The sequence below is a fragment of the Danio rerio genome, chromosome 20, assembly GCF_049306965.1.
Source record: "Danio rerio strain Tuebingen ecotype United States chromosome 20, GRCz12tu, whole genome shotgun sequence".
Classification (NCBI taxonomy): domain Eukaryota; kingdom Metazoa; phylum Chordata; class Actinopteri; order Cypriniformes; family Danionidae; genus Danio; species Danio rerio.
This window is the reverse complement of record NC_133195.1, coordinates 3052685-3073362: the sequence shown is the minus strand read 5'-3', so window position 1 is coordinate 3073362 and position 20678 is coordinate 3052685. Positions and strand designations below refer to the sequence as shown.

Below are 20678 nucleotides of genomic sequence, written 5' to 3'. Positions count from 1 at the left end.
GATGCAGTGTGCACTTAATTGTGCTCCCAAACCATTCACGTGGCCTCCATTTCCCATGTGAGTAAAGTTATATACTTATACACCATCTCTATACATGTATTTGTTTTATTTAAGATCATTTATCGTTAATATTTATATTTAGAGCTGTAATGCACTCCAGAATCTGTCAGATTGATTAGCTGTAGGCTCTAGATCAGTCATCTGAAGTGTTGTCATACAGTGTTATGCTGGAGTTCATCAATAGTCCTGCATTTACTAACACAGACTATATCTGAAGTGTTTGGAAGTAATTCGCATTTTCCTCCTGTTGGAAAACCTCATAAGAACAATACTTAGTGGCTCAATGTGTTACAGCAGTGTTTTTAAAAGTCTAAACACTTTATTGATATAGTGTACAGCCCAGCACAAGTGGTCAAAACACAAACGAGTCGCAGGTAATAAAGTATTAAGCATTTCTCCCAAAGTAAAGTGTGTCTGAACCAGGTCTAAGCTAAATTCCAGCAGGTGTCTGTTGCTCCGCTCACTCTCCGCCTCTTTGCCCTTGTTTGGTATCCCGCCGTGGGTGCGATGACGCGCGAACAAAATGGCGACGGTTGGCCACACCTACTTGTGGCTTCTTTTCCGCTCTTTAGAAACTTATGGGTGATGTCACGGACACTACATCCATATATTTTACAGTCTATGGGTCCAGTATGCTTGGGTCATTACTATTAGCTGCTGAAGGCGAATCAGAGAAATTTTTTTTTTGTTGAGGGCAAGTTACAAATTTGTCCATTTTTTGGTCAGTCAGGGGATAACATGAACTAAGGCAACATGATTGTTTTCCTCATTGTCCACTGCTAATTTTTTTTAATATGAAGCGACCCCCCCTCCCCCAGAGAGCTTGCTGAGGCCCCCTTGTGAGCCGGGACCCCCCCTGTTGGTACCGCAGGCCTAAACATTCTGTAAAGTCAGACATCTAAAGTCATTATGTGCATTAAAATAAAGTGAGACCAAACAAATATTTTATAAAAGGACATCAGTGTAAATGGTCAAGAACTCACGCTCACACACTGCTGATAGTTAATAACTTTATTGAAAGCATCAAGCTCTTAGTACAGATATATTTAGCACATCTTGACCAAGGAAATAGCAAGAGAATTGGAACGGCAAAGTTTCCCCTTCCCAACTTCCTGTGAGAAATCCCACAACCCTTTCTAAAGGGTTTCCTCACCAACCTACACAGGCTGGGGAATAACTAGTCGAAATAGAAAACAAGAAAATCCAAATCATCTGAAGGAGGGAAAAAAAATAAATAGAATTAAACAGTTAAACTCAGAGCGGGTCAGAAAAGGAGGGGAAGAGTTGGTCCGCAACATCAATGTTTCCCCCTCAGCTCTATACGAGCCGGTGTAGAAGATCTGAAAAGGCTTGAAATTACCAACCATTCACTGAAAAAGTGCCAGCTGTGATCTAGATATGATCATGCTTGTGATTTCTCCTAGCAGCGGTTTACATCCAATCGTTAAAACTGCCTACAGTAAACATCCGTCAACCGTACTAGACATTCATTAAAGGCTTTCTCTGGGGGAAAACCACGTTTAGGAAGAGATTTCAGCAACCAAACAGGAGACAAAACAGAAACATCATCCCCCCTCACAGCCTAACCAGCAACACAGGGAGGGAGAAAATGAAAGCAGCACGGCCATCAGATTGTCACACGACAGAAAATGAACGTTACCTAGGGGCCGAAGCAGAGACAGCGCACGGTAAACATCCTGCTGTGTGCTAGTTGCATGCAATAGCAAATGGGGGAAAATGTTGGATGATCTCCTTCAATGCACAGAGAGGATCTGGAGAGAAATCCAACAAAAGAGAGAGAGAAATCAAGTAATAAAGCTGCAGGTTATGCAGTGGCGGGGTGTGGAATGATCCGGGTCAGCCCTGACATGCTCAGATCAGTGTGTCTATTGTGTGCTTCTGCGGAGAGAGAGAGAGAAACTCTTTGTTTAGAAAAAGGAAAATGCTTTGCTGTGCGATCGGCTCACGAAAGCAAAGTGTCTGTCCAACCGTTTCAATTGAGAGGTGTCAGGCCCGGGGTCCTTCACAATGACTGAAACTAACCTAATGGCTTCTTCTGAAGCGGCTTCATTATTCAGAAAAATCCAGCTCTGCTTCTTTTATGAACACTTTCAACCAGCCGATCCCTTTGTCTTCTGTTTATACACTCAAAATAAAGGCCATTTTAGCAATGGAGGGAAGGAAGACGATGCTGGATTTCACCATGATGGTTGCGTATCGCTGATTACACTAAAGGGATCCTTCACCCAAAGATGAACTCACTGCTTACTCGCGTATTAGAAGCCTTTGAGCGTCTTCTGTTGAACACAAATAAAGATATTTTGAAGAATGCTGAAAACCTTTACTACTGAATTCTATAGTATAGGTTTTCCAACAATGGAATTCGATAGTTAAAAGTTTTCAGCATTCTTCAAACTATCTTCTTTTGTGTTCAACAGATTAAAGTTACTCGAGGTTTATAACAAATGAAGAGACCGAATTTAGAGGTGAACTGTCTCTTTAGGATTGTCTTCTGAAATATTGACTTCGAGTTTCATTTCTTCATAGGAATGGAAATTAACCGGCATGTTTTGTGTAAGGTTCACCATCAAACTACCGTTGTACTTAAACACGAACTGCATTTTTATACTAACCAATATTATTTCAGCAAAACTGTAGGTCACATGTAGGTCACTTTCAAGACTTTCGCTTCTCTAGAGCACTTAAAGAGACAGTTCTGCAAAAAACAAAAGTTCAGTCATCATTTGCTTCAAACCCCTGTACACTTTCTTCTGTCAAACATAAAGGAAGATATTTCGAAGAATGCTGAAAACCTATACAATGGACATCAATGGTTACAGCTTTCTACAAACTATCTTCTTTTGTGTTCAACAGATGAAAGATGCTCAAGGTTTGTAAGAAATGAAGATTAGATGACAGAATTTAGAGGTGAACTGTCTCTTTAAGGCCATCATCTGAAATATTGACTTTAGTATTCTGACTAAACCTGATGAAGATTATCAGATGAGAAAGGAGCGAGTTTCATTTCTTCACACAGGAATGGAAGTAGTGTAAGGTTAACCATCGAATTACCATTTTACTTAAACAAGAGCTGCATTTTTTTCAGTAACCAATATTATTTCACCAAAACTGTAGGTCACATGTAGGTCACTTTCAAGACATTTACTTCTCTAGAGCACTTAAAGAGACAGTTCTGCAAAAAAACGAAAGTTCAGTCATCATTTTTTCACCTGCTTCTAACCCCTAAACATTGTCTTCTGTCAAACACAAAAGTAGATATTTCGAAGAATGCTGAAAACCTATACTATAGACGTCAATGGTTTCCAGCTTTCTTCAAACTATCTTCTTTCGTGTTCAACAGATGGTTTGTAACAAATGAGTAAATGACAGAATTTAGAGGTGAACTGTGCCTTTAAGGCTGTCATCTGACATATTGACTTCAGTATTCTGACTAAACCTGATGGAGATTATCAGATGAGAAAGGAGCGAGTTTCATTTCTTCATAGGAATGGAAATTAACCGGCATGTTTAGTGTAAGGTTCACCATCAAACTACCGTTTTACTTAAACAAGAACTGCATTTTTTCAGTAACCAATATTATTTTACCAAAACTGTAGGTCACATGTAGGTCACTTTCAGGACATTCACTTCTCTAGTGCACTTAAAGAGACAGTTCTGCAAAAAACGAAAATGCAGTCATCTTTTGCTTCAAATCCCTACACACTTCTGTCAAACACAAAGGAAGATATTTTGAAGAATGCTGAAAACCTATACAATGGACATCAATGGTTACAGCTGTCTACAAACTATCTTCTTTTGTGTTCAACATATTAAAGATGCTCAAGGTTTGTAACAAATGAAGAGACAGAATTTAGAGGTGAACTGTCTCTTTAAGGCTTCATCTGAAATATTGTCTTCAGTATTCTGACTAAAGCTGATGAAGATTATCAGATGAGAAAGGAGCAAGTTTCATTTCTTCACAGGAATGGAAATTAACCAGCTTGTTTAGTGTAAGTTTAACTATTGATCTACCGTTTTACTTAAACAAGAGCTGCATTTTTAAAAACTGTAGGTCACATGAAGGTTACTTTCAGGACATTCACTTCTCTGGTGCACTTTAATAGACAGTTCTGCTAAAAACGTTCAATCCTCATTTGCTTGAAACACCTATACATTTCTTCGGTTAAACACAAAGTAAGATATTTAAAAAAAGATGTTTTGAAGAATGTTGAAAACCTGTAGCTATTTATTTCCATAAACACTATGGGAGTCAATGGTTGCAGGTGCAACCATCGACTTCCATAGTGTTTATGGAAGTAAATAGCTACAGGTTTTCAACATTCTTCAAAATATCTTTAGGTGTTCAACAGAAGAAATAAAACTCATAAAGGTTTGGAAACATTTAAGAGTGACTTAATGTTCATTTTTGGGTGAACTACCCCTTAATAGACAGATTACAGTCTATAAGGCTTAACTAGGTTTGTTTTCAGGAAAGCTAGCTACACACACACACTCATCAGCACTTTGATAATTCAGTCACATGAATGAAACCGACGGGAAGTGAAGCACCCAAACAATCAAGATCTGAGCATGTCAGGGTCCTGGCCTAGTGAGGTCTGAAACCCTGTCTGTGGGGGATACGAGGACACACTTGCAGGAAGGGAAGGGAGCGTTGCATGTATCGAGACGGTGTGACATGCCTGGCGCACACCGCCGCGCTCGAGAACTCTACATGCACTTCAAGATCACAGCAAGAATGGGCTAGAATATCTACGGAGACACGAGAAGAGCTTTCATGCACAGTATTATTATCTACGTCATAGGTACAAGAATGCATAAATGTTAAACTCAGGGAAGATCTACAGCCAGAAGACTCCACGCAGGAGAAACGCCCCTGCGCTACAAGACTACGCCGGCCGCCGCCGCGGAGTCGCTCCTCGCAGCAGCAGCAGGATTTCTTTTTACGCTTCTTCATGTCAGAGGATCAGCTCTGCTTCTGCTGGAGACTCTTGGCGTAACTGGTGAAGACGAAGTTGTAGTCGTTGAAGTGGGCCAACTGGCGGTCCAGCAGGCGGTAACTCTCCAGCTTCTGGGCGGAGGAGAAAACGCTGCGACATTTGGAGCTCTGTTGGGGAGGAGAGGGAGTTACGCCTGGTTTCCACGGAGCAATGCAGTAGTGCTTAATTCTGTACGGGTCATCCTGATCAGGCTAGTGTTTACACTGCCAGCAGGACCATTATAGTAGAGGTGGTGTACGCTAAATGTTGCGATCAAAATCACTAGCTTTGTTTTACAGCTGCACGATTGATTGAAAAAAAGATTGTGATCTCGATTTAACCCCCTAGTCCACGGCTAGTCAATTGGCAGGCCGAACCTGGCCCCCGAGGCTATTTGTTCTGGCCCCCCAAATAGTGTGACCAAGACATCAATAAGGGTGTCACGATCCTCCAAATCCTCGATTCGGTTATGAATAATTAATTAATTAATGACCAATTAATTATTAGTAGCCTACCATTTAAACTACCTGACCTGCATGGTCTTTGTTTTACCCATAAACAAATCATACAGTAAATGAATAAAGGCAAGATACACACATAATTACCACCTGTCAATCACTTTTTCTGCGGGACTCGTGAATATCAGTGATCTGTGTCGTTATAATGGCGTCGGTAAAAAAGACGCACAACCAACAGGAACCAGCCAACAGTATCTGAGGTGTTCGCTAAAATGACAAAGTACAAGTGAGTGAAAGATTGAAGCAGTCCTCTGACTGCCTGGACCTGCTGTCTCGAGCGCATGGCTGTGTGTGCGTCTGTGTCTGTGTGGTCACGTGATGTGCATTTTCAGAGGTAGAGAGGAAGGAGGGCTGCTCAGAAATGCTACACGCCACTGTGGATGTCAAATCGTTGTCGTTCTAAAATGCCATTTAAAAACAAAGACAAAGACAGTGTAAACAGGGCCTGAGTGTGAACTTTTCGCGAGCGGATTTGCAACGGAGGCAGGCGGAGGATCGCGATGCCGGTGTTGTCTATCAGACGAACCGTACGTAATACGTACATAGCAGAGCTTGCAAAACTGTGTTTTTTTGTCGACAACACGAACGTTGTCAACATAACTCACTGGAAATCCAAAATGCTTCCACACCGGCGACTTCATTGAAAGAGGAGAGGGTTTAAGCTCTGTCGACGGGTCTCCTGCGTCTGCAGTTTAACAAGCACTTCAACAAGCCTGTTTTTTTCCCGCTTGACAAGCCAAGCTGACGTGACATGGGGGCGTGGCAGCATCTACGATTCTATTTTTTGATTCGATAATCAAAATTGAGCATAAATTTCGATCGATTTCGATTAAAAATCTAAATCGTGACACCCCTAGACATCAAAAATAAATTTAGTTTAGTCGAAAAGCGTCCCCTATAGTTCTGAAGTGACGTGCATCTGTTCAATACAGCACGAGCTGCAGTTGAAGGCTGCGCAGAGCGCGAGTCACCTGACATTAAGCGAGTGGCGCGAGCAGCAGAAAACATTTACAGGGTTCTTACACCTTTTCCAACTTCAAATTCCAGCACTTTCAAACGTGCATTTTTATGCTTTTCCAGCACCTAACAACTACGGTAAATTACATTTATATATGCTGTATGTACTTTTTCACATTTAAATCCATTGTGCTAATTAAAAAAAAACAATATGACATCTCAACTTAAATTGTGGAATACTTTGGAACTTAAATTTATTGAGATAGTTCACCCAATAAGGGTAAAATGGGCCGTTATTTGTAACTTTAGGTGGTTTCTAAAATAAAATCTGTCAGTGTTATTTTCATTCTCTCGTTCCCAGACCTTTACATTTGTGGCTGTAGCTCCCTGTCATTTGAAGGAAGGCATTGGCTGAGTGATTGACAGCTGATATTAAATAATTCATGCGCATTCAGTTCAAGAGCAGAGGGCCAATCAGGAGAGCTTTAAGGCGGAGCAGGCATTGCAGGCTTTGTTTGCAAGTTGAAATGCCGACTGTTTTAAACTATTTCCGAGCGCTGTTTCGCATTTTTAGGTGCAATTTTGCGTGAATGTCGTCTTAAATATGTGCATGCAGTGAACATATTGCAAAAAAACTGGTCCCAAAGCAACAATTTTATACACACTCACAAAAATTGAGCTCGCGTAGATCATATATATATATATATATATTCCTTGATGCACCGCGAGAGAATTCATGAATGGGAGTGAAGCGATGCAACTGAAGCGGATAGGTCACGTGATCATGACAAAATGGTGGATGTAGTACGTCTGAGTTTCTTTCATACTGCTCACATTCATACTGTATAGAGCGTAGTTTTCTAACGGCTGAGTACGTTTAAATTAATATGCAGTACCTACTGAGGAGTAGGCGGTTTCGGACGCAGCCGATGCCTCCTTTGTCAAACCCATTACAGGTGTTTCAGTCTCTGCTAGTGAGCTGATGATCTGAATTAGGAGTTTTTGGTTTAGGAGACATGGAAAATGTGCTGAGCTGGTGGTCCTCCAAGAACGTGGTTGAGGCGCACTGCTTTAGTCAACATAACCTAGCTAAATTTGCATATGGCATGTCTGTTTAGCGGAGACGTATTCATGTGGTCAAATGTACTTAAACCTGGCCCTATATTGAAGCTGTGCAATGATGTACCTGGTTGACGAAAAGCGTAGTCACAAATTTCCCTGGTTTGAAGACGTCCACGACTCTGCAGATCAGCTCATCGTAGGACGTCTGGGAGAGGTTGGTTTCAAAGCTGACATAGGAGAACTCTGGTTCAGGGGTGATGTGAATCGTCCAGTAAGTTCCCTGAAGAGAAGCCGTCTTAATTAAGCAGGAACTTTAGATAACATGTCTCTAACAGTCTAAGCAGGCGGCACCCTTACATCTGTTTTCATTCCATTCATGGAGTATCCACAAGGGTTGAACATCGTGGCATCAATCACTGAACCTGGAATCAGGTCACGAATTCCACTCATCTGGAGAGACGGCACAGGTCACGGGAAACAATGTTAGAAACAATACATTCAGATGGAGATTTTCATCATCAATGTTAGGTCAGATACTTATATCACTTAGAAATTCATTAACCAGTTACACTCCGCGGTTTCGTTTAAAAGTGTAGAATATATATGTTATGCACATGTGCATCATTTTGGTTTTTATTCTACTGCAAAAAAGTTATTTACACTCAAATACACAGTGTTTTGGAGACCCGAGCTGGGTATTTAACATTGGTTCATTTTCATATTTTTTTATATGACATGTACAAGTTATAGCTCAAATGAAAGCTCTTGCCGGTGCTCATACGGTTCTAGTATTTGTTTTACTGAATTATATTCACATATCAAACAGCTGCCGAATGAATCGCGGTGTTTCCATAGCGTTGAAGTGACAACAATACATTCATGATCACTAAGCAGCCCCAGATAGCACAGACAGCTGTCATCTCTTACCTTATGCTGTGTGCTTCAGGGTCATTTCTCTTCTGTTTTTGAGGTGATGTGCATAAGTAATCCTTTTATATGTCTGACGTGGTTCAAACACAGTGAATTATGTTTGATCAAACAAAAGAATAGTGAAATATGAAAACAATGATCGCTCCCTGTGTCTTGTACAGCACCTCTCATCAGTTGGAATACAATAACTTTTGCATAGATTATGGTGGAGACATTTGTCTTTTTTCTTATGATTACAGACATGTGCAGGAACCACCAAAATTAATTACAGCATGCTAGAGCGCACAGAACCTAAAAGGTACACTTTCAAATTTGAGTTCATAAAAAAACAAAAAAATACAAAAAGTGCCTCTTTTTTAGGTGTTTATTATTACACAGACGACATATACAGTTATTTTAAACACTTTCAATAGTGTTTTATGAAAATTTAAAGGGTTTTCTTTAAAATGATACCATTTTTTGCATTTACCCCTCTGCATGTGGATTTGGGAAGCTTTTAAATTTAGGTAGGCAAAATCCAGGCGGAAATCCCAAAATAACAGCAGAGTTTAAGAGGTTAAAGTGGTATGTAAATTACTTTCCTAATTAGGGCTGCATGATACTGGGATGCCATGTTGCTCTTAAGTGTTGTGATAACGATACTGATCTTACAATATAACTAACTTGCTTAATGCTATTTTATCAACAATTTAAATGAATATATATTCATGTTAAGATCATAAAATATACATATATTATGTATAATAAACACGTAATAGTTTTATAAATTTAATTAGCGCAGAAAAGTGTCAAGGTGCAAATATTTAGACTTTAAAACACCAATGACTGAATACCTCAGCAGAAAATCAGATTTTATTGTTTATTTTTTAGCTCTAGATTCAGATAACAGCACCTGGAGAGGTGAGGTAAAGATCTCATCTGATTGGTCAGATTTGGATAAACATTAAAAATAATTCATCACACTTCTCTGCGATATGCATATCACATATACTATTATCGCGTAACTATTACTCAATAGGCAATTGAATTAAGTATTAATTTAACACAACTTTAAATCATTATAAATCTCAAAGCATATTAAATGCAAATTAAACTTGTTTAAAATTCGTCAAGCAGGGCCTTTTAGCTTTATTAAAAAAATGTGAAACGCAAAACATGAAACGTTTAAAATAATAATGACACCATATAAGTTTATGCGAATAGATCTGAATTTAAAAAATCTGAACGGATTTATACAGAACAGTTGAATTAATGTAGCTTTGTAGGCAAGTTTATTTTAGTAATTTAAACTAATGAAATGACCCAAAGTATTTTCAGCGGTCTTCAGTTTTGAAACTCAAGCAGGTTTGGAACAAGTGAAGGGAGAGTAAATGACTGGGTGAAAGGTACATACACGAGTGACATCATTAGCAGAAACACCGTCTTTCATGTAGAACTGGTCCATCACAGCTGGGTCGAGGTCACTCATCAGAACTTCTAGTGTCTGGTCCGCCTGCTTATTCTCCCAGAACTCCGGCAGCTCCAGCGTAAACAAATACCTGCAGCACAGAGACCAACACAGCCTTAATCGATACTCAAGTTTTAAAAACGTCCATTTCCTGCTGACATTTGAGTGCTGTTGAGCACGTTCCTGAACAGCGCTGATTTGCTATTGTGTTGACGTGCTCAACAGAAATGACTGTGATTGGCCATGAAGCTCATCAGTTCACCGAACTCATCGCTGTTACAGTGTAACCACAGATACAGGAACACTAGAGCGTTTTAAAGCCGTGATTCATCAGCAGATCGCTCGTATGTTAGCTTATAGACAAACCAGCTGATCGACGTGACTTTAAAATGCTCCAGTGTCCCTTTATCTGTGGTTACAATCAGTAAACAGCGATGAGTTTGGTGAACTGATGAGCTTCACAGCCAATCACAGTCATTTCTGTTGAACATGTGAACACAATAGCAAATCAGCGCTGTTTAGTGAGAAATGATCGTTTTAAAAACGTCAGTATTGATTGGTACCGATTTCCAGTATCGTGACAACCCTACCTCAACCTCAAATACACATCCAATTGAATATTACGATTTCAAAAACCGTTACTGTACCTCAATTTGCATACCATCCCTCCTAAATAGTAGTTGGAAAATAGAATTTGAATGTCCCAAATCACAGTATGTTGAAATGAGCATCCAAAACCTACCCGGATACTCTACTGTTTTGGGTAGAAATTAGAAGGGCAGATATGAGTGTACGTTAACAGCTAATACTACCCAGAATACATTGAGTGTTGAATATAAATTCAGTTAGAATTCATAGATTATAGTTAACCTAATTGAAAATATTTAAATCACATTTTCTTCTTTATACTACGTCCTAAAAGTATAAAGAAAAAACACATACTTTTAAGTGTTTAACAGAAGAACATGCAAGCTTTGGCACATACTACTATGTGAATTGATCCTTCTTTTGCTTGGTTACATTGACTGTCAATCATCTCAATACTACTGCAACTCTCTACTAGCCGGGCTTCCAGCTAACTCGATCAAACCTCTTCAGCTGCTTCAGAACGCAGCAGCACGAGTGGTCTTTAATGAACCTAAAAGAGCACATGTCACTCCGCTGCTCATCCGTTTGCACTGGCTGCCAGTTGCTGCTCGCATCAAATTCAAAGCTCTGATGTTTGCTTACAAAGCGACTTCTGGCTTTGCTCCTTCTGATCTGCTCTCACTTCTGCAAATGCATGTGCCCTGCAGAAACTTGCGTTCTGTGAATGAACATCGCCTCGTGGTTCCATCCCAAAGAGGGAAGAAATCACTTTACTGAACTCTCGCGTTCAATCTGCCCAGTTGGTGGAATGAACTCCCTAACTGCATCAGAACGGCAGAGTCACTCGCTTTCTTCAAGAAACGACTAAAAACTTAACTATTTACTCTCCACTTCCCTTCCTAATCTGCAATTCCCTCTCTGACCCCTCCACTAACTACATTAATAATAAAAAAAAAATTACTAATGTTTTGCTTCTTACACTTTACATACCTGAAACTTGCCTACAGCACTTATTCATTGTTGCTCTTATAGTTGTGTAAATTGCTTCCTTGTCCTCATTTGTAAGTCGCTTTGGATAAGTGTCTGCTAAATGACTAAATGTAGATGTAAATTATCACGAGTAAGCGAAATCGCATCCCTTGACTGCATCGAGGATCAAAACATGACCTCTCTAGACAGAAATTTAAAATATGGCCCAATCGCTCGCTTTTTTTTTATGTCTAACCATCTTGTTTGACCCCGCCCCTTTCCGCAGCGCCGCATGACAGAATATCGCATGCTCAAACTCTCGTGTGACCGCAGCTTTAGTGTGTTGGAGCAGGGTTGGAACCAAACTGTACAGGGCTGCGGCCCTCCAGGAATTGAGTTTGACATCGCTGCTATTAGCAGATGTAAAATGCCTCACCAGCAGTCTGAGTTCAGACGTCCCATACAGTAGGCTGCTCCATCTGCAGATGAACACAAGAGAAGCTGGTTAGGAAAAAACAAAAACGGGGACAAAAAAACATGCAGTTATTGCAGTCACACTTAGCTGCGTCTCATGATTATGATCACATACTTGGAAAAATCTGGCTGAGGAACTCGACTTCCTCCTGGAAGTTGCGGTGAGGGAACTCTTGATGGGTGGGCTTCATAAAATTTTTGCGAGAATAGAAGAAATTCTGAAAGAAAATAAGGATGATCAAGTCACATTTTCAGAAACCAGCAACTTGTGGCTATTTCATGACTAAGATTAAACCTGTTTTGTAATAGTGCTGGGCGATTAATCTAAGTGAAACCTCAAAAGCGATTGAGCAAAGCTGTGATTGTCATGCACATCTTGTCAGGAAAGCACAGTTCTGTGATGAGAAAGTTCCTCTGAAGGTGCACATGAGCCTGCATAGCACTGCATCATGAACAGAAGATGTAACTGCTTTCATTAGCAGTGATTCCATCCAAGGTGGCAAATTAGACATGCACAAAACTGGAATAGACCATTTTGAGGGATGTAAACAATAACAATGGTCCTAACGTATTTCCTGTTTTAGAGTTGATTTTCATAGCTCCCAATAATCCTAAACAGATTGATAATGTTATGACAGCTGTTTCAATGTTGAGATATGATTGACTTGCCTCTTGTTACAGTTATTAAAACAGTTTGACAACAAGCAAGAAATGTTCATGGGCCAATGGCATCACCACATTGAAATGGTCTATGGCTGTTTCTCAATACGCGTTCCTATTTGTCCTCTTGAAACGTCATCAACCGTCGCCGAAGGACTGTTCCAATTCAAAGTTCACATCTTGTCAAATACAGATAAAATTCCAAGATGTGTACTTGCTCCGCCCCTTTTGCCAAAGATGCTTCGAGAGGTGACTTGTGCAAACTTACAAAGCACAGGTATCCTAGAATGCATTGCAGCGTAACCAGCGAAAGCTAATGACAGAGGAGAAAACCCACACGGTTTTAAAAATACTCCTTTGTTGTGTTGCAAATTTAAGGTTTAGGAGTTTTTCAGGTGAGAATGAAGTTGTTTTAAACTTGGTTATAAAGATAGCGCATATTTGGCGACGTGCCTCAGACTGTCAGCGGAAGCTTCGTCATTACCTCCCCCACCGGGAGCAGCTTCAGCCAGTCCATCACGGATGTACAGCTGGATTGCATCTGTCCATTGTAGTTAAAACATAATATTTAGTACATTGAGCGCATATCTAACGGACAGTTTTTGGTCTTTTAAATCCATTATTTGTTCTCAGGTGTATTATTCTTTCAGTGTTATTTTGTTACCTTTAATAATTGTCTTTAAATATGTTACCGTGTTGTACAAGGTTTGTCTGTTTACCAAATTACTTAACATTATCTTTATTTCTAATTGTGTACGTCTTGTACAGTACGTCCATTGTAGTTTATTAAATTTGATTAAAAAAAAGACAAGAGTCTGTGTATAATAACCAGCGACAAGATGATCCCAAGGTGTCCATATCCTGGACCAGGCCGCATCCTGAGCAGCTGCTGTGGTGGTCATGGAGGAGTGGAGAGCACGAGACTGATTCCTGTGACGCTCCAGAGACAGACAAATTTTCACCGAGGCGAGCTTTGTGCCTCCGCCGCTGAGACTGCAGCTCTGCACAAGACGTTTAGCCAACAGAGAAATTAAAATGATCGTGCCCAACTGAGTCTGGTTTCTGTCAAGGTTTTTTTTTTTTCTTCACTCTCGCCAATTGTTGAAGTTTTTTCCCTCTATGCTGTCGCCACTAGCTTGCATGGTTTGGGATCGGTAGAGCTGCACATCGATGGATTTGCTGCTCAGTGTTTAGGCCTTCAATAGTGACCAAACTAAATAGTGACCAAACAGTGTGAATAAACCAGACTGAACTGAGCTGAACTTAAACACTAAATACTGAACTACACTGTTCCAATTTACCATGATCTTTTATGTGAAGCTGCTTTGACGCAATCTACATTGTAAAAGCGCTACACAAATAAAGGTGAAAGGTGAATAACCCATTTCACTCCACATTTAAGTGACATATATACGTTTACAATTTTTTTAATCAAAAATATAGATTTATAATATTATTATATTATTAATTATAAGACCGTGCTTTATGTAATTAATGATTTTATTGTTAGTGTACAGTGAAACCGATGAATCCATGATGAGGTGTGTGACGTTATAAAAGTACACAGCCGTTTCATTCCACAAGTACCCGACTTGTGTCCTCGCGTCCTTGGTAGTTCGTTCTTCGAAGTCTGAACTTGGCACTTCCGAGTCCGAACTTTACGTACTTGATATTGAGAGACCGCCTTTCTCAACAACATAAACAAACAACACTTCAGATGTTTTACAATGTGCTAGAAACATGTCTGCAAAGTACATACACCTTTTGAACTCAAAACACATGACTTTTTTGATGCACATGCTGAAATGTATGCCATGATCCAAATTGTACATAAACATCAGTGGATGGAAAGATGGCTACTGGTTCACTGAAAATAAACACACATGACTACAAAACCATCCCACAGAAGGAATCATTTCAGACACTCGACTGCAGTTCTAAAGTGAGTTTGTAGTAAAAGCACATTAATATATTTGGTCTTTCACATGCAGCATTTACCACAGAGCTGTAGTTCACTGAGAAGCTGCAAACACTTACTTGCTGTCATTATCACAGAATGCTTATCTATATGTCATTATGGACTGATTAAATTATCTGTGATTAAAAATGCAATTTCAGTAGCTTATCAGTGAACTATGACTCTCCTGTAGTAAAGCTGCAGGAGGATTACTAGTTACTTTCCTCGATTAATCACCCAGCACTATTTTGTAATAACACAGTAGCAACAATGAATGATCTATAAATAATGGCATCATGCAAACTATAGTTCGTAACTCTCTACAGTGTGATCGTTATAAAACACATGACCTCATAAAGGTGATGTGTTGCTGTCAGAGCTTCTAAAGTATGTGTCTGGTACCTCGATGGCATCAAAGCCGCAGTACTCGCGAGCCAGCTCCAGCAGTGGCACCAGTGCCTGCAGTAAGAGGGTGGTTCCGCATGTCTTCAAAATGAAACGTCTCTTGGAGACAAACATGCTACTCTCACTGACAGACACAAACACACAAGCAGAAAGGGTTAATCTCTCCCATCATCAATGCTGTTAAATGTTAAAGTCACACAGAACATGAATATTTATGAACCCGAACACAACATTTCTTCCTTTACACGGGAATATTTTTGACATTACATTGTGTGGGTCAAAATTATTTTTATTTTAAGCCAAGCATAATAGGAATATTTAAGTTGGCATTAAATCTAAATGTTCCTGTATATAGTAGTGCTTGTTATAAGGGATGTTTCTGTGCACTTCATTATTTTGTCAAAATTAATTTGCCCCTATAATCTTTCATTCAAAAAGCATAACCTTCCCTCCCCTCTCAAAAACAACGTTTCTACACTTCTGGTCACATGGAATACATTTAAGGCAGGGCTATTAATCATTTAGGGAGGGGCTATCAGTTCTTTGGGGTGGGGCTATCAATCATTTAGGGAGGGGCTATCAGTCCTTTGGGGTGGGGCTATCAATCATTACGGGAGGGGCAATCAATCATTAAGGGAAGAGCCATCAGCCCTTTAGGAAGAGGCTATCAGTCATTTAGAGCGGGGCTATCAGTTCTTTAGGGTGGAGGTATTAGTCCTTTAAGGTGGGGCTATCAGTCAGTTAGGGCGGGGCAATCATTCATTTAGGGTGGGGCAATTAGTCCTTTAGAGCGGGGCTATCAGTCCTTTGGGGTGGGGTTATCAGTCATTTAGGGCAGGGCTATCAGTTCTTTAGGGTGGAGGTATTAGTCCTTTAAGGCAGGGGTTCCCAAACTTTTCAGCCCGCGACCCCAAAAATAATCATATCAGTGGCTCGCGACCCCCATTTTTCAAGGTGGTTGTACTGTAAATATGTAAACGTTGCAGACACAACTATAGGCAAATATAAACATGAGCTTATTTACAACACAAAAATGCAACAGTCTATTAGCCATATAATGTTTTTTAAAGTCATTTATGGATTTAATTACATTTTGCTTTTAAAACCAAAGGCTGATGGCTGATTGTTATTTTTATGTTGTTGTTTCTTTAATGCAACTATTAACTATATTCTGTCAGTTATGAATAAAATATGGTAATTCTAATAGTTTCATAAAATTTATTTGAGTTTTGGATATCACCAAGCGACCCCTTGTCATTGTCCCGCGACCCCCCAGGGGGTCCCGACCCCCACTTTGAGAACCACTGCTTTAAGGTGGGGCTATCAATCAGTTAGGGTGGGGCAATCGTTCATTTAGGGTGGGGCTATCAGTCCTTCAGAGCGGGGCTAACAGTCATTTACGGCAGAGCTATCAATCCTTTAGGAGGGGTTATCAGTCATTTAGGGCAGGGCTATTAGTCCTTTAGGGCGGGGCTATCAATCCTTTAGGGCGGGGCTATCAGTCATTTACGGCAGAGCTATCAATCCTTTAGGAGGGGTTATCAGTCCTTTATTACAGACCTATCAATTCCTTTAGGGTGGGGCTATCAATACTTTAGGGAGGGGTTATCAGTCCTTTAGGGTGGGGCTATTACTGCATTTCTTGCTTTTGTCCATTCATAAATCTTCATTTTGTTAGCAACACCCATCTTAAAATGATCCAATCGGCCCCAAGGACGCAATCACGCACCGACCTGCATTTATTTTCTCATTTCAGGGCCGTTTCAATCAGATGTAGGTCCTAACTTCCATGTTGATTTTAAGTAAGGGTTGTTTCATGAAGACTTTGTGTAAATTAACTTTGATAAATATAAGAAATATTTTTAATAAATATAAGAAAACTTCAACTTGTAGAATCTCAGCCAAAACACAGTGAAGGTTATATTAATATTAAGTTTTGTAGACCAGGCTCACATTTATCATATCATTTCATAATGACAAAATCATGATGGTTTTATTTTTCTACCATTTGCTCCCTGTATTAATTTTCTACAACCAATAACAACGATGTGTACACATTTTGAAAAGCAATTCCCTTGAACTTTAAAATAAAAACACTTTTTCATTCAAGGATGACTACAGAAGCCACTGTACGGCATTGTTTTGGTGATCACTTATGTTGATAAAATTAAGTTTAACATTAAATACTATTTTTGGTTTTAATGTTAAGGAATTTTTAGATGCTTCAGCAGCAGTAGAAAACAAAAATACAACATTTGTGTATCACTTAACTTTGACGTGCTCCTACTACATTAGAGCTGTACAACACATCAAAGAATGATCTGCCAAATGTATGCTTTAAAATGCACAGTGGTTTATATTTTTATTATTAATGCTTTTAAACTTTTTTATAATTCTCTGACCTAAAATGACTGCTTTTGTGATGGATTTTCTCATTGCTCATGGCACTGTGTGCTTCAAATCTAGTGTTTTGCAATATTGACTTTCTGATCTGGAAAACCACTGGACTCAAATTCCTGGAGAGACTGATAATATGATTTTTCTTGAAAGCCAAGAGAAACAAATGCCATATTAAAAGTCCTCTGTCTCATTCGTGCTGCATGACTGAAGAGACGGAACATCCGTTCAGCCACACTTTGACGCTTGATTTGCACAAAAGCTATGTGAAACATTACCTGTATAAAATATGCCCTCTCTCTACATAATAATCACTCTGTAAGTGTAATTTGATGCAGAAACCAAGAAGACACTGTGACCCAGGTCAATGCCTATTCGTTGTTTCCAGAAGATAAGAATAGCTTTGAGCTGAACTCTCCCTTTGACCCTTGGTCTCAGACATAATAAAGGGCTTAGCGTAGCGCTTAGCATGAGCGGTTCTCCACAAGCATGACGCTGCGTCTGAATGACTCTCCGCATGACTGTGTGAATGTCACTGATGCCTTTCATGCTGCTCTTATCAGCTCTTCAGTATCTCTCCAGCTGAAGCGCTACTGTGTGCTTATCAGTTGTGACTCTACGCTCATTTAATAGCACATTAGTGAAGTATCAGTGCTGCGGTGTAAACATTCAGTGCCAAGGTTTCATTCTCACGGTGTCCGTCCAGCAGTTAGCCAGGGATATATTTCATTAAGTACTAAGCATTCTCTTAAAGAGGGTCTATTACGCAAAAAATCCGTTTACAAGGGGCTTAAACACAGTTGTGTGGCAATGTAATCCTCTTCTTATGATGCACTTATCATTTTTATTTATATTATTTTATTTATATTATATATATTATATTATTTATTTATATTTATTTTTTTATACAATTGCCTAATAGTTGAATTTATGGAGGTGCATTTTGGAGTGTTTGCATGTTTTTTACAGCATATAATTTATAGAAAGCTTCATTTTGTGGAACCAGTTTTTCCAGTTTATTAAAAAAACAGCAATAAACACACATTTCAACATTTATTTTTATCACTGAAGATTTCTTGAAGTCTAAAAATGTCTCATGTCTAGTCTCGTGGGATACGAGTCCCATCACACCCCTATAAATAGTAGAATTTTCAACGGCCCCTCAATTATATATATATTATTTAACATGCTGATTTTAATTTAAGGTGTTGAGATAGACAGTGGCTTTTAAGAAGCCTGGAGGATTACAGTGGATAGACGTACTGACGAGTCAGTAACTCACCTGAGTATATAAGCTTCCTGCTTATCAGTCTTTGTCACACTTATAATCAAACAATGCACATTCTCCAGAAGTTTGTCCCACTCAAATCTGAAAACACACACAGAAAGAGAAACATTAAAACCTCACTTCCAGCCATTACCAATCATGACTTTAATCATTACCATGTGAATCTGAGAAAGCTACTTAACATGAATATTTACTCCATTTACTCTCTTTCAAGAGGTTCCCAACCTTTTTTTTGTTTGACTCTTAAGATATTTTGAAGAATGTTTGAAACTGGTATCTATTAAAGGAGTCAATGCATAAAAGTTGTACTGTGGCTGGAAAGTGCAAAACAACCTTACAAAGTGTGAAACATTTTTAAAAAGCTCGAGACAAATTTACATTTTGTAAAACATTTTTACCATTCATAAGATACAAATATATAGTAAAAATGATTTTACCAAAAACAAAACAAATTTACAATGACAGATACTTTACGGAAAGGGAATGTACCACACACTGGAAGTGACGCGGTGATATGGTTGTGTAAATTGCTTCCTTGTCCTCATTTGTAAGTCGCTTTGGATAAAAGCGTCTGCTAAATGACTAAATGTAAATGATTAGTGTTGTCGTTGGTGGTAAGTGTGGAAAATTCATGTTGTGGAGTACATGGCGTAAATAAAGTTTATAAATACCAAACATGGACTGCTGTCGAGGGTTGTTTATCCCGTTTTGTGGCAGACATATGAGCAGCTTAACGCGGTTTTGCTTTATGTGGTCGGTGTTTGGAGTTTCTATGGGATGCAGAGCAAATGGAAACACCAGACATTCTGCATCAATGTGTTCAATAATTTGACGAGGGCCACTGGTACGCTGTAATCGTGGACTTGATGTCAAGTCTACATGATGTAAACATCTGCTTGAGGACTCTTAAAAGTACACTGAACGAAGCTGGTGTTACGGTTTGACTGGTGACCCTTTCCAGCTGTAAACTATTCAGGTTTGCAGATTGGCAGCTTTGTCACTTTTTCACAGCAACAAAACACAGACATACCAAATAAATAATATTATTACTTTGTGTCAGTGTCATTGTAAACACTATTGATTTTAACATTTGTGTAGAAGAACAGTACATAACCACAATTAATGTAAAGAAATAATTATAATTGACATGTCATCAACAGGATTCGAACTCAAGTCAAAGGGTTCAGCACGAGTATCAACCGACCCATCTAACTGAGCTATTCAGGATTACACATTGAGGTCGGTTTTGATATCTTTCAGTCAACATTTGCTGTGCTTTGGTTGTGGACTCATGTTAACTTGTTTCCATGTACTCGCATTTACATGTTTCTACATACTCTAATGCTAATATTTTTTCAGAATAGCTCTAAATGGCAAAACAATAGCCCCTTTCACACAGTGATACCGGTAAATATCCGGAAAATTTCCGGAACGACTTTACCGGTATATTCAAAAAAGCGCTGTTCACACAGGCGAGGACGTTACGGAAATTTTCCGGAAAAGAGCATTCACACATCCATTCCAAAACACCGGTAAATTCTGACATCATTCACCACAAATGAGCTTTAAACGGCTGCGCTTGTATTTGTAAACATTTGACTAAATTACAAACTCTGTGGATGATCAATATTGTGAACAACTTTCGCAGGATCACTTTCACATGTCGAGATGTTCATAATATATGCGTGTGCAGGCGCTCATAGGCACACGCAAAGCTTGAATGTTAACAAACAACGGCTTATAAGCATCTCATCGATGATTATTTACACAGTTGGCATTAAGAAGAACATATAAACATTATCTGACTAACTTCTAGCAGCTAAATGTGTCTGGAAAAATATTCAAAGGCTTTTATCCTCACAAACCGCGCGGACGTAAATGCATCTGACTGTTGTGATTGGCTAAAGCAGACGTCTCACGTCAGCACGTTCTAGAAGTGCACGTGCTTATTACGGGAATCTTCCTTCTG

At 39.3% G+C, this 20678-nt stretch overlaps 1 protein-coding gene across 2 annotated transcripts in view; it reads right to left on the bottom strand.

Annotated features, from left to right (window-relative positions):
• Positions 1–1056: 1056 nt before the first annotated feature.
• amd1 (adenosylmethionine decarboxylase 1) overlaps positions 1057–20678 on the bottom strand; it is a 28968-nt gene continuing 9346 nt past the window's right edge. Inside the window, exons 2-10 of one of the 2 annotated variants that reach the window (XR_012395692.1) lie at positions 18704–18790; positions 15022–15148; positions 12118–12220; positions 11965–12007; positions 9918–10062; positions 7952–8044; positions 7719–7874; positions 4443–5185; positions 1057–4296 (exon numbers count right to left, since the gene is read on the bottom strand). Coding sequence is in view for 1 of the 2 variants with exons in the window: in NM_001161601.1 (NP_001155073.1) it covers positions 5045–5185; positions 7719–7874; positions 7952–8044; positions 9918–10062; positions 11965–12007; positions 12118–12220; positions 15022–15148; positions 18704–18790 (895 nt within the window). In the remaining variant the exon portion in view is untranslated. Of the gene's footprint in view, positions 5186–7718; positions 7875–7951; positions 8045–9917; positions 10063–11964; positions 12008–12117; positions 12221–15021; positions 15149–18703; positions 18791–20678 lie in introns of both variants that reach the window. The other variant, NM_001161601.1, reaches the window with a different exon arrangement.